This window comes from Tympanuchus pallidicinctus, unplaced genomic scaffold (genome assembly GCF_026119805.1).
Source record: "Tympanuchus pallidicinctus isolate F22 unplaced genomic scaffold, pur_lepc_1.0 scaffold17, whole genome shotgun sequence".
Taxonomy (NCBI): Eukaryota; Metazoa; Chordata; class Aves; order Galliformes; family Phasianidae; genus Tympanuchus; species Tympanuchus pallidicinctus.
Genome location: NW_026294690.1, coordinates 8,445,230 through 8,457,271, shown reverse-complemented (window position 1 = coordinate 8,457,271; position 12,042 = coordinate 8,445,230). Strand labels below are relative to the sequence as shown.

Genomic DNA, 12,042 nt, shown 5'->3' with positions numbered 1-12,042 from the left:
CGGGGCCGTTCCGCCCGAAACCCCCAACTTCTGTATCGCGCTTCCCGCGGCCCAGCGCGGCCGCACCGCCTGCCCGGCAGCGACCGCAGCCCCGCCCGGCCTCGGCCGCCACAGCGCTCCGGCGCGGCGCAGATCGCGTTTCCCGGCAGGCCGCGCTGCGCCGCGCCGCGCAGCGATGGAAGGGAGGGCTTCACTACGATTCCCATAATGCACCGCGGCGGTGCGGAGAGGAGAGCGAGGCGGGAGGCGGCGCGGGGTCCGCCGGGAAATGCAGTCCTCGCCGCCTTTCGGCCGCGCGGCGGAGGGCGGCGCCGCGGCGAGGGGATGTGGCTGAGCGTGACGCGATTCTGTCCGCGTTGGAGCCGGGGCGGCCGTGGCGAGCGTGACGTGGCAGAGAGCGAGCGAGCGCGGATCTCGGTCACACAGCCGCCGCCGCCGCCGCTTGCGCCTTTATAAGTGGGCGCCGCCGAGCCCCGCCACGCTCAGCGCGCTGCCCGCTCCGCACAGCCGTCCGCCAGCGGAACCCGACGCCGCGCCCGCCCTTCCTCCGCCGCCATGGGCCTCACCATCTCCTCGCTCTTCTCGCGCCTCTTCGGCAAGAAGCAGATGCGCATCCTCATGGGTAAGGGCCGAGCGGCCGGGCCTGCCGCTGCCGGGCCCCGCACCGGCCTGCCGTGCCGTACTGCGCTGCGGCCGGGCCCGGCGGGGGGCAGGGAGCGGAGCGGCGTGGGGGGGGGGAGGGCTGTTGTACTGTGCCGTGCTGTGCCGTGCCCTTCATTTAGGGGCCGCGGGAGGAGAGGGAGGTGGCGATGGGGCTGGAGGCGGCAGCCCCTTCCTCGGCACCGCGCTACCGCCGCGGCCTGGAGCGGACAGTCAAGCGGAGGCGGGGGGGCCGCGCTGTGCCGCTCTGGGCCGAGCCTGCGGCGGATCCGGACACTGGGTTGGGGCGGCCGCGGCGCTCGGGAAGCGCGGGCTCTACAGCGCCTTCTGTTCTGCCGCCCGCCCCCGCCGTGCCTCGTGCGCCGGGCCGCGCGGCGCTTCTCTCGGAGCTCGGCTTGAGCGATCCGCTGCGGGGCGGCGGTTCCCGGCTCCACCCGACAGACGAAGCGGCGGCGGCCGAAGATTCCCACCGGGGGATCGCGGTTCAAAAGGTCACGGGCGGCAGCTCCGCGTTCCGCACTTCCTCCTCCGCTCATCCTTTCCTTCTCCGCTTTGCCGGCCTGCGTGTGTCCGCAGCTGCGCGGCCCCGCGCCTCAAGCGTTCCTCGGCCGCTCTGCGGGCCGGCGCTGCGCCCCGAGCGGGGAGCTGGCTGAACTTGCCGGCTTTCGGTGCTGGGTCTGCCCGGCAGTCCGGCTCTCCTTGTGGCTCCGAAAGGTGTGAGACCTTCAGGTGAGCCCGGCTGCGACGGGAGGTGCTGTCTTGGTAACTGCGTGCCACAGAATAATGAGAGCAGGCACGCAATGCCAGGTACACCAAAACGGCCTGCGAGGGCTTGCGTTTCCTCACTGGTTTGTAATTAGTTCAGATCCAGCTTAGCTGTGACTTACAGAGTAGTGTTTCTTCTAGCTGGTTCAGCTGCACCTTTGTTGTTGTTGTTTTTTCCCCATCTTTGATTTCAAGGCTTTTACTGTATTCACATGCAAGGATCAGAGCATGAGACTGCTCCTGCCTTTTGGTGAGTGTGAGAGGAAGCACGTCTGCTGTGTTGTGAGGGGGCTGTATTGCAGGACCTAAATTGGCTGTTGAGAAGCAGAGTGTTGTATCGTAGAATGTGTAATTCACCTGTAACATAGAAAAGAACCTCAGGATAACATTCTGCATTGCATATTAGTGCTTGGAGATGTCTGAACACTAGAACTGACTTAGACCTTTCCTCAGTCCTACTCTTACATGTGTATGTCTGCAGAAGTCTTCACTCCTGGCTTCATGTGCTAAAAAAGGAATGATACTCACTGTGCCCTCTGCAGTACAGTGCCAGCTATCTTTTGCTGTAGCTGTGTGAGTGGTAACTGAGATAATAGCTACTCAGAAGCTTCAAATGCAGAGGTAATTATTGAATACTGAGTAGTGAGGGAAGGCCAGATTCTTTGGAAAGTGTGTTCTCGTACAGCTCACAACTACTTAGCAATCTTCTGTTCCTCTTCTACCAGGGTAGACTTGCATTCTTTTGGCATTCTTTGTGTGTGTTTTCTTGAAACTGTGTTGAGAATCAGCCCTTCGTGGGCCCCAAAGAGTTATCCACTTGAAGCCAAGCATGAAAGAGGAATAGTAGTACTTAAAGGATGAAGATAAGATTTGAGAGATCTGGTGTCAAGGTAGAAGAAAAGTGAAAAAGTGAAGGAATAACCATCTCTATTAAATTGGGACTCATCAACTTTGTTTGTTGTTAAGCAGTACTTGATGTATTGTGAGCTTTGTGAACCAATTAAAGATGGTAGGAGCTTCCCTCCCCCCACCCCTCTTCTTCTCTGGTCATGGGAAACATTCATGTTGGAAGTAGCAACGTGCTGTGTTCTGTACTATCTGGAATCTGTGACTGCCAGAGCGTATTGGTCTTGATGGGGTTTCCATTTAGAAAGTCAGTCCTCAATTCTTTTTAGTTTTATTTTTTTCAATTTAGTGTATGGATGTTTGTGTTAGGGTGCCTGCAGCAGCTTGGTACTCAGTCACCAAGGCAGGAAGCTGGTAACTGAGGAGCTGACGTGATCACAGGGGTGGTATATGGGACAGCGAGAATGACAAGTTTGATGTTTAGAAGTGTGGTTGACGGGCTGTAAATGAAGCATTCTAAGGAGTGAAGGCCTTAGAACTGCATTTGTTTTCACAGCAGCTGAAAGTGCTGTAGGTGTAAATTCTCATTCTAGAGGAAGAGGATGTTTGACTTAAATTGTAACAAGCGCAAGTCTGTGCTTCCCGTCTGTGTATAACGCTCGGTGGTACAACTGCTGTAATGCCCACGTGGAGGTTGTTAGGCTGATGTGGTGGGCCAGAGGGAAGATCTAGGATTGGAAGTTCACGTTGTTTGGAGATTTAAGGCCTCAGATTTTAGTCTTGATAGTAACTTCTCTATCATGAAATTAACATGACGTAACTCATAGATTGACATCGTGTTCCAGTACAAATGTAAATGTATTTATTCTTGAAAACAAATGAGGCAGCAATCTTGTAAGCTGCTGGACCACGAAAGAGATGTTTCCTAGAGGCTCAAAACTTAAATTTGGTGTTGTGACCTGTTTGTCCTATGAAGGGCATCAATAAACTGAAATAAGTGTGAACAGATGCTCTGCTGTTGATAACTATTGATTATTTAGAGTTTAGAGCTTTTACTTGACTAAAAGTGTCAGTTTCTGATGACTTACATCACGCAAATGTTACTTTCTTCTGCCAAAGGCTGCTGTCTCAGTGGTGGAGTTACAAGAAAACACCCATCCATAACTCAGCTTGTCTCACTGCAAAGTCCAACAGCTTCACTACAGTTGTGGATGATCCTGGGTCTCAGCAGCATCTCTGGGCGTTGTGCTCATGTAGCTCATGTATCCTTCTGCAACACTGCTGGGGCAGCAGGAGGTTCTGGTGCAGGAGCAGGACTGGTTTATCTGTATCTCTACAGATTTATCTGCAGCATCTCTGCTGTAACACATCAAACACTGAACTAATTCTGTAGATAATGCATTTTTCTCTTGTTGGCAGTTTTCATGGGTCTTGTGTTGTTCCGCTGGTAACTGTTGTGGTTTTGGGGCTGGGGGTGAGGGGAAGGAAGAATTGAGAGTATGTTTAGCTGTAATTTGGTTATTTATTTCATATCTGTACACTGGAGATCTGCCGCATACGATGCACATCCATGGCTTGCTTGCTCGTGAATATCTAGGCATCCTGGAGATGTTCACCTGAGGCTGATCTGCTACGTAAGAAGAAAGCTGGGTTTCAAGTGTTGCGCTATTTAAAACATAGTTTTCCAGCTCAGATGGAGTACCTGGGGATTTGAGTTTCCTTAAAGAGTTTTGGCACTTGGTTGTTGCAGGGAAAATGCCAATGCTTGGAGGTTTCCAGGTGCACACGTTCCTCTGAAGCTGCGCTCAGGGTTCTCAGCTTTTGTTGAGCATGTTTGGCTCCAGCAGAGACCCACGCTTGGACAGCGGGGAGCTTAGAAATCTTAATTTAGTTTGAGCATTTAGGGAGTTCATTCCTTCTCAGGGAGCTTAGTTATTTGGCAGTTGTGTTTTCCTCTTGCTCTGTCATGTTGGTAATTAGAACAACATCTAATTTTTACTTCTTATTCACAATGATAGTGAAAAAGAGGGGGGAAAAAAAAAAAAAAAAAAGACTGCAGTTGCATATTAAACTGTGTTCACAGCACTGAGCTACAGAGCACCAAGGTTCTGTAGTTGTTTCCTGTAACAGCAGTCGGTGCCCTGAGAAGGAGGCAGTGCCCTATGAGTTTGGTTTCATTTTGAGTAAAGAGGTGACTTTTGCTTTCATGTTACTGCAGCGCTAAGGGAGCCGACTGAGCAGCCACTCAGAACTTATGCATGGGCTCGCTGAGTGGGAAACTTCCATGGGACACCTAACCGTGTTACCAAGCAAGGATACCATTTGGCTTCTTGTATGAGTATTATTTATTTCTTCAGTGAAGGTTTGATTTTTTTATTTTATTTTATTTTGCTTGTGTAGAACTTTTACTGCCACAAATGGGCATTTATTGAAGCTGATGCTGTGGTAAGTGCTTAGTACCTGCTGTTTCTTTAGGTGCTTGCACTCAATGTAGGGCAATACCATAAAGAACAGTACTTGAACTTGCTCTTGTGTGTTCTGAAGTGTCAATAGGTATTTGCAAGAACAATGTTATAAAACTACCGTGTGTGCCTCAGTGTTAGTGATGCTTCTCAAAAAATGCCTCTGGGCATCCAGTTTTGGTAAGGAATGCATATCTATCCTGCAGCTTGCCTTTAAAAACAGCTGACTGAACTTTGGCTGTAGCAGTGAAGAGCAAATGGCAGTGCAGCAGGCTTTCAGTAAGGATGGCCAGACCTGGCTAAGGAAAGCATCCTGGTGGGTCTCAGTGTGTAGAAGTGATGTCATGGCGAGAGCTCACAACTCTTGGAATATATGTGGAGGGGAAGGATAAGAGTTGCCTCACATAGCTTGTGCTTTTGATAAATCAAAGGGAGTGCAATGAGGGAGATGGAAGTGTCTTCCAGTGCTGTTCACACTGCTTCAGGTGTGCATGGAACCGCCCTTAGCCGGACATCAAGTTGGATGTTCCCCTGCTTGAGTGCTAAACAGCAGCTGTGTGATTGGTTAGAAGTGATGTTCTGTTGGTAGATTGTTGTGAGGCATTGAAACCATCCTGACTCTCTGGAAAAAATAACTTTAAGAAAGAACAAGAAAACTCAAGTAACACAAATCTGAAGGAAGATGACTAGAAGATTCTGAATCTGTAGGTTGTGGATGAAGATGCGCTATTGAGCTTGTTTATTGGCTGAGTTCTCTCTCAGAACTGGGTAGAGGAGATGAGGCAAAATATGTAATAGTACATCAACAATGACTTCAGAGAATATAGTAAGATGTTTTCTCTAAGGGGAAGAAAAAAAAAAAAACAAAAAAAAAACCAAAGCTAATACATTTCAAATGGCATCTCTTTGAAATGATGAGGTTGAGTTCATATTGTGAACTAAATAAAATTTTCTGTTTTTTTCCTAGTTGGTTTGGATGCTGCTGGTAAGACGACTATCCTTTATAAGCTGAAACTAGGAGAAATTGTCACCACAATTCCCACTATTGGTAAGATAAATTCTGATGTCTTCATAACCAATTCTCATCTTTGTTCCTGTTGCTTAAAATGTGTGTTATAGGCATGGGCTCCTGAAGAGTGTAGGAGTTTGATGTCCTTGCTGTTAGTGTAGGGATGGAGGCAAACAGAGCAGCTTCGGGGTGGCTTACATAACCTGATACTGCCATGACAGTAATTCTCGTTCTGCGTCACCCAGAAGATGCACTCAGGCAGGAGACCTGTCTGACAGCGGCCAGCAGCTGATGCTCAGGAGTACAGGAGCCATTTAGGTAGCAGTGCTCTGCCTTAACACCAAGAGTCTTCGCCAGTTTGTGGTTGAGAGGCTCTTTCAACTGAAGGTGGTGTTTTGGGTCTAACTGCCTTTTCTTTTTGATCTCCCAAAATATAAAAGGTCTTGTCATAATTCACTTGTCAGAATTAAAACTTTGAGAAGTTATCTTCAGCAGGATTGGAATTATGTTCTAACGTTACCATTAACTATTTCTAATGGACTCTTTTATTCTAGGTTTTAATGTGGAAACGGTAGAATACAAAAACATTTGTTTCACAGTTTGGGATGTTGGTGGTCAAGATAAAATCAGACCTCTTTGGAGGCATTATTTCCAAAATACGCAGGTAAGAGTTTTACAATAGCAGTGGTTACTAACCTATTTTGTAAAGGCTCATTATGTGCTGTAGTGTCTATCAAAAGTTGTCCTGTCTCTTCTTTCAGAAGGGTTCCTTGCTGTCTTTCTCAAGTTCTGTGGGATGCCCAGGCTTTATTCTCGTTAAAGCCATTTAAGTTTATTTTTTTTACCCTGAAGGTTTCAGAGCTTAGTGGTGAGCACAGCTTAACGAGGGCAAAGTCCTAAGAATCTTTTAGCATTCTGTAATAAGCCAGAGCAGCTGTTAGTTTGTAAGGAACAATTTAGCTGGGTTTTGATCTATCTGAACTGGTATGGATTTATGCAAAAAGTGTTATTGTCTGAAGTCCTGCACTGAGCATCAAAAGTGTACAGCTTTTTTTTCTTTACATATCAGAGTATCTAAAACACATGCAGAGTATCTAAAAGTGTCTTCAATATCTTGCTACTCATTGCTTAGAAAGTGACAGTTTCATGCTGGCATGATTGCTGACGTTCTTGGTGGTGTAAATGTAATTCTTGCCTTTGGCTCACAGGCACTGAGATAAATCGCTTACTAATACTGAGGAACTTAAGTGGTGAGGTTTGGGGTTTTGTTCTGTTGGATCTAGAATTGTTTCCAAGACATGTCTGTGCAATGTAAGTGTGATAGTTGGGTGCAGAAAACCGAGCTCTAGGCAGACAAAAAGCAGCTAACACTATTGTTATTTCAGTAATAATTATTTATAATAGGATTGGACTGAGAATATTCTTAAAAAAAAGTTGCTTCTGCTGTCTTCAAGAGAATAATAAAAACGGTCAGAGAAAGCAGTGCTTATGTGAGGAGTGCACTTGGGTAACACAGATACTGCTAGAAATAATATTTGATGCAAACATTTGGTGAAGAACTTACAATTCCTGCGCTGCATTTAATGTAATGCTGAGAGAAAAGGGAGGTGCAGGGAAGGAAAAGTGTTCGTTTAGGAAACCTTGTTTGGGTTCTTTGTGCTTTTTGTTTTGTCTGTTTTGAAATTAATGATTCCTACACCAATATGTTAACTGACATTTCCAATTAATTGTGGGTTGCTGGTTTGTTTTGTTGTTTTTTTTTTTTTTTTTTTTTTTAAACTTAAAAGTTGTAGCTTAGTTTTGCTGTTGATACTCACTGTGTAGTTGTTCAGACAGACATCTTGTGATGCTTGAGCAGGATAAACAGAACTTTCTGAGAAATTTGCTTTCCTCAAGCCAGACTAATTTCTTGCAGGGCCTCATCTTTGTGGTGGACAGCAATGACAGAGAGAGAATCGAGGAAGCAGCAGATGAGCTGCAGAAAATGGTAAGTGTGGATGCTTTCTGGAAGAAAATATCTTTTCTGAGGTTTGGGGTGATCTTTGTTTTTTGTTAGGATGAATGAGATTCTTGAGCATGTTTAGGAAGTTTTTGCAGTGCATATTGTCTGCACCAGGGAGTTCTAGCTTTAGTGCACTGTGTAGTAGCTGCAACTCTGTAGAAAGCTTTCCCTCAAGAACTACTCATGTGAGAATCTTTCGTAGAGTGTTAAGAAAAATGCAGGAGGTGAGGGAAGAATTTTAATAAATACTTGAGAATTTGATCAGCAAGGTCCTGATGAACTTAAACTGCTTATTGAAAGAATATTTCTTCTAGAACTTCTGCTGGGTACTGGATGAATTTTACTATCCAGTGACTCGCGCAATAATGAACAAGCAGATCATGCTTAAAACAGTACTTAGGTTTCTTGAGTGCTTGTTGAAGCACTGAACTGAGCTAATGTAGTAACATGGCTGTTTGCTTTTCTCTCAGCTTCAGGAGGATGAGCTGCGAGATGCGGTGCTGCTGCTGTTTGCAAACAAGCAAGATCTGCCGAATGCCATGGCAATCAGTGAGATGACCGATAAACTAGGCCTGCAGTCCCTGCGTAACAGAACTGTAAGTGCTAAACTTGTCTGGTTGCTAACTCTGGCTTGCTTTATTAGATGTCATAATATTAATCTCCCTATAAAGCAAAGGAAGCTTTCACCTCTTTCTGTAGAGAGATGCATGTACCTGCTATTAAACTCTAGGACAAAGTTGAAGATCCTCCTTTAAAACAGGTGATCTAGACGTATAACTCAGTGTGTACAGCTGCACGTTGCAGGTGTTTTCCCTCACCTTTTTCTGGAAAAATAGAAATGTTGCAGCCTGTTGCTGAAATGTAACCATCAGTGTTTGAGGAGTGTGGCAGGCTTGCCTCATGTCCAAGTGCTCACTTCTCGGGGACAAAATGCTTTGTGTATTCTCATCCCAACAAAGATGTGAGGAAATGAAATACTTCTTGACTAATTACATCTCATCTGTACAGCCCTCTGAGATACACGGTTGCTTCACATAAACTATCTGTCCTTGTGTAGTGCTCATGTTGTTTGACACACTAAGTTTATATGTAGTCAGATGCCCTAGAGGTCCCTTAAATCTGATAATTGCATGTCTGTTTCCAGGAGAGCAATCTTGCAAAACAGAGAAGCTATTTTTTTACATATAAAACAAGCGCCAGTTTGGTTTTTTTCTTCTTGATGCACTAAAATGTATTTTGGCACACAGAGCTTCTGGATGATGTGTAAACCCTACCTACTTTGCCTATACTTTTCAAAGCTCAGAAAATACTCTGTTCAGTATTGCCTCTGGGGTGCAAAACAATGTTTAAAGAGCGCTATTTGAGTTTGTATCTGTGTCACATTCTGTGATAACTTAGTTTGTGTTTTGTCAGTATGTAAACTTCTTTCTGTCTGTGTTCTGTGTTAACAGTGGTATGTCCAGGCTACCTGTGCTACGCAAGGAACTGGTCTGTATGAGGGACTTGACTGGCTCTCAAACGAACTCTCAAAACGCTAACTCAAACTGGATGACTCTTTCACCAGGGACATGTTTGATATAAGTGGTCTAGGCTTGTTACAACAAAATTAGTTTGCATCTTGGTTATTACAATATCTGGAACTGATCTTTGGGCAGGATATTACAGCATTTCAACTTATTTTGTTGCCAATTATTGTTTACCGAGCTACATGTTACAAAGGTAGCAATATGCTTGGGTAAAAATCTCCTTAACTTGGAAAAAGTGTATCTTCTGATTCTACTTCCCTTGTTAGTCTAAATGCCTGAATATAGTTATCGTGACATCTTCAAGATCTGTTCTGAATACTTTTTTTTGAGCCCAAATAAATTAATGTTTTAATTTTTTCTCCCTGCTACTTTTAGTTTACTGATGCCCTGTTTCATTCCTCAGACAGTCTGCTGATTTAAAAATGTAGCATTCCGTATATTTATTTCTCTCCCTTGCCAAAAAGAATTCCTCACACTGCTTGTCCCCGCCGAGAAAATGCTCTAAAACACTATTCAGATCTGCTGCACTGAGGAACATTTTATTAATCCTTGGGTTCCATCGGCCCAACTTGCCTTTGTGAGAATTGGATTGGATGGGTAGAATAGTTCTGTGCTGGCTGCGAAGAGCTCATGTTGAGGTTGTTTTTAATATTCAGCAGATTGTCTTCCTTTATATTGTATCTTTTTTTTTTTTATGTTGCATGTTGCTTTTTGGTATCAGCCTGACTATTTTTGCCCAGTGTATAATAGTTCTGCTGAAGTTTTACTGTTTGTTGGTGGACATATCTTCATAATGAGATTTTGGAAAATTCATCAAACTCAATGGATTAGTTTCTTCATAACCCACTTGGAATTATTCCTAATAAAATGATAAAATGTATTGTTCTGTGTATGCTCTTCTTGATTCTTAAATAGTTGAACTGTGACTTATCACATACTCATTTTCCATAAACTGAGCTTCATTGCAGCTTGAATGTGAACGTAATTCTCATTTTCACTTGTTTGGGGCTGTACAGAGTGGAGCACAAGGTGGGCAGAGTTGTATACAGTGCAGTAGAGTAGTTGTCATCAAGACCTATAATTGCGTCTTTTGAAGTTGTAAATCTAAAATTCCTTTTAAGTTGTCCAGATATGAAAATACTAACAGTTACAAAAACAGTAATAAAACAAGTACAAACTGCCTGAGAAGCATGCATGTCTGTCTTGTTTCTGCACTTAAAAACAAGGTGGTTTTTAGCAGGAGGTGGTGGTTGGTTAGCTGAAAAGTGAAACACTTGAACAGACTTTAATCAACATTGTTTTAATGGTGATGGACACCCCCCAGAAATAAGGTCTATGTAGTTTCTACTGTGTCCCTTCCCTCCCTGACATGGATTCAAAATGCTTAAATTAACTCTTTTCAATCTTGTTCTATTTTTCTGTCTGTTGAACAGATGCAAACAGCTCAATCTTGTGTCCTAATTGTCTTCGGGTAGCTGAAGTGTGATTTCATGGCAGATTTGACCTCAGCTCATATCTTACAAGTTCAGATCTTGCTGTCCTTCCTCCAAGAAATCCCAGTGCCAAGGTTTGCTAAGCTCAAGCAGGTTCAGATGAAGAGCAACTTCCAAGCAGGTTCTGGTACCCATGAGACTGAAGTTTCTAGGAAACAGTTACTGTGAGCATCAATAACTGGAGGAAATTCCAGAGCTCTTGAAATGAGTCAGTGACTCTCCTTGGTGTGTAACAGAAACCCAAGAGATAGAGTTAAGGCAATGTTCTGCTTGTAGCTTTAATGAGTTGCTGAGTACACACTCACAGTAGATACATCTGTGCATTGGATCAGCACTTATTAATAAGTGTGTTTCTGGTAAAGCAGCTTCTTGAAATAAGCCTTAGAAGGAATGCCTTGCTCAGAAATGCTGGCTGGTCTGTTAGGTGGGCTGTACTGGTAGTTACAGTGAGCTAAAGTGAAACAATTGTGACATTAAATGCAAGAAGCATGGATGAAAGAGGACTGTTACCTTGAAGGCAACGTTCTTTTTGATACAGGGAGATGAAGACTTTTTACTGGTTTAATTCTTTAAAATGCTTTTTTAAATACCTAACCTGGTTTAGGTGAGCTGTGTTTGGCCACTGCTGAGTCACAGCATGTTAATAACAGTTGATACTACAAAGGGTCACTGTGTCTGGCTTTGTCTGCAGGCTGTAATGCTGCTATAAAATGAGCGATTTACTAAATCAAAGTAGTAAAGATCTTCAGCCTCATTTTAAAATGAGGGATGTGGGTGAAGGCTACAGCTTGTAAGTAAGGTGGGAGTCAATGTAAAGAAAAAAATCTCCTTCCTAAAAAGCTAGTTGAAACAGTGGTCTTCCCTTTTCTGTACCATGGGTTAGAGTGACATGCTTGTGGCTCTCTTAATGCCAGCTGAGCAGGTAGCACAACAAATAAGCATACTTGAAAAATGCAAAGAATATTGCTTGTTTTTTAGGAGGTGGCTGGGAGGTTCTTATGAGGAGGATATTGAAAATTCCAGCTGCTGAAACACACGCAAGCTTAGAATTATGAGATAAAATGGAGACAAATTTGATAGGGTTATATGAATTTGGGACCTAGAAGTGGTTTAGGAAGAATTAATTGGGCAAAATATAGACAAATATGTAGGGGGAACAAAGAAGCTAAAATCGCCTTGTGTTGAGTAGGAAGTAAACATGTCTAACCTCACAGATGTAAATACATCTGGGGAACATACGGAATATCGAAGGACTGTTTTTTGCACTTCCCCAAAAATC

At 44.3% G+C, this 12,042-nt stretch overlaps 1 protein-coding gene across 1 annotated transcript; it reads left to right on the top strand.

Moving 5' to 3' along the window:
- The first annotated feature begins 378 nt into the window (after nucleotides 1-378).
- ARF4 (ADP ribosylation factor 4) lies at nucleotides 379-10,150 on the top strand. The gene is made up of 6 exons (XM_052679160.1): nucleotides 379-622; nucleotides 5,701-5,781; nucleotides 6,297-6,406; nucleotides 7,658-7,729; nucleotides 8,215-8,340; nucleotides 9,196-10,150. The coding sequence occupies exons 1-6, from the start codon at nucleotides 556-558 to the stop codon at nucleotides 9,280-9,282; spliced, it is 543 nt and encodes a 180-aa protein (XP_052535120.1). The 5' UTR covers nucleotides 379-555; the 3' UTR covers nucleotides 9,283-10,150.
- Nucleotides 10,151-12,042: the final 1,892 nt, after the last annotated feature.

Coding starts and splice junctions, on each gene's coding strand:
- ARF4 (XM_052679160.1), top strand. CDS start 556: ATGGGCCTCACCATCTCCTCGCTCTTCTCGCGCCTCTTCGGCAAGAAG. Junction 5,782..6,296: donor CACCACAATTCCCACTATTG/GTAAGATAAATT, acceptor CTTTTATTCTAG/GTTTTAATGTGGAAACGGTA. Junction 7,730..8,214: donor CAGATGAGCTGCAGAAAATG/GTAAGTGTGGAT, acceptor CTTTTCTCTCAG/CTTCAGGAGGATGAGCTGCG.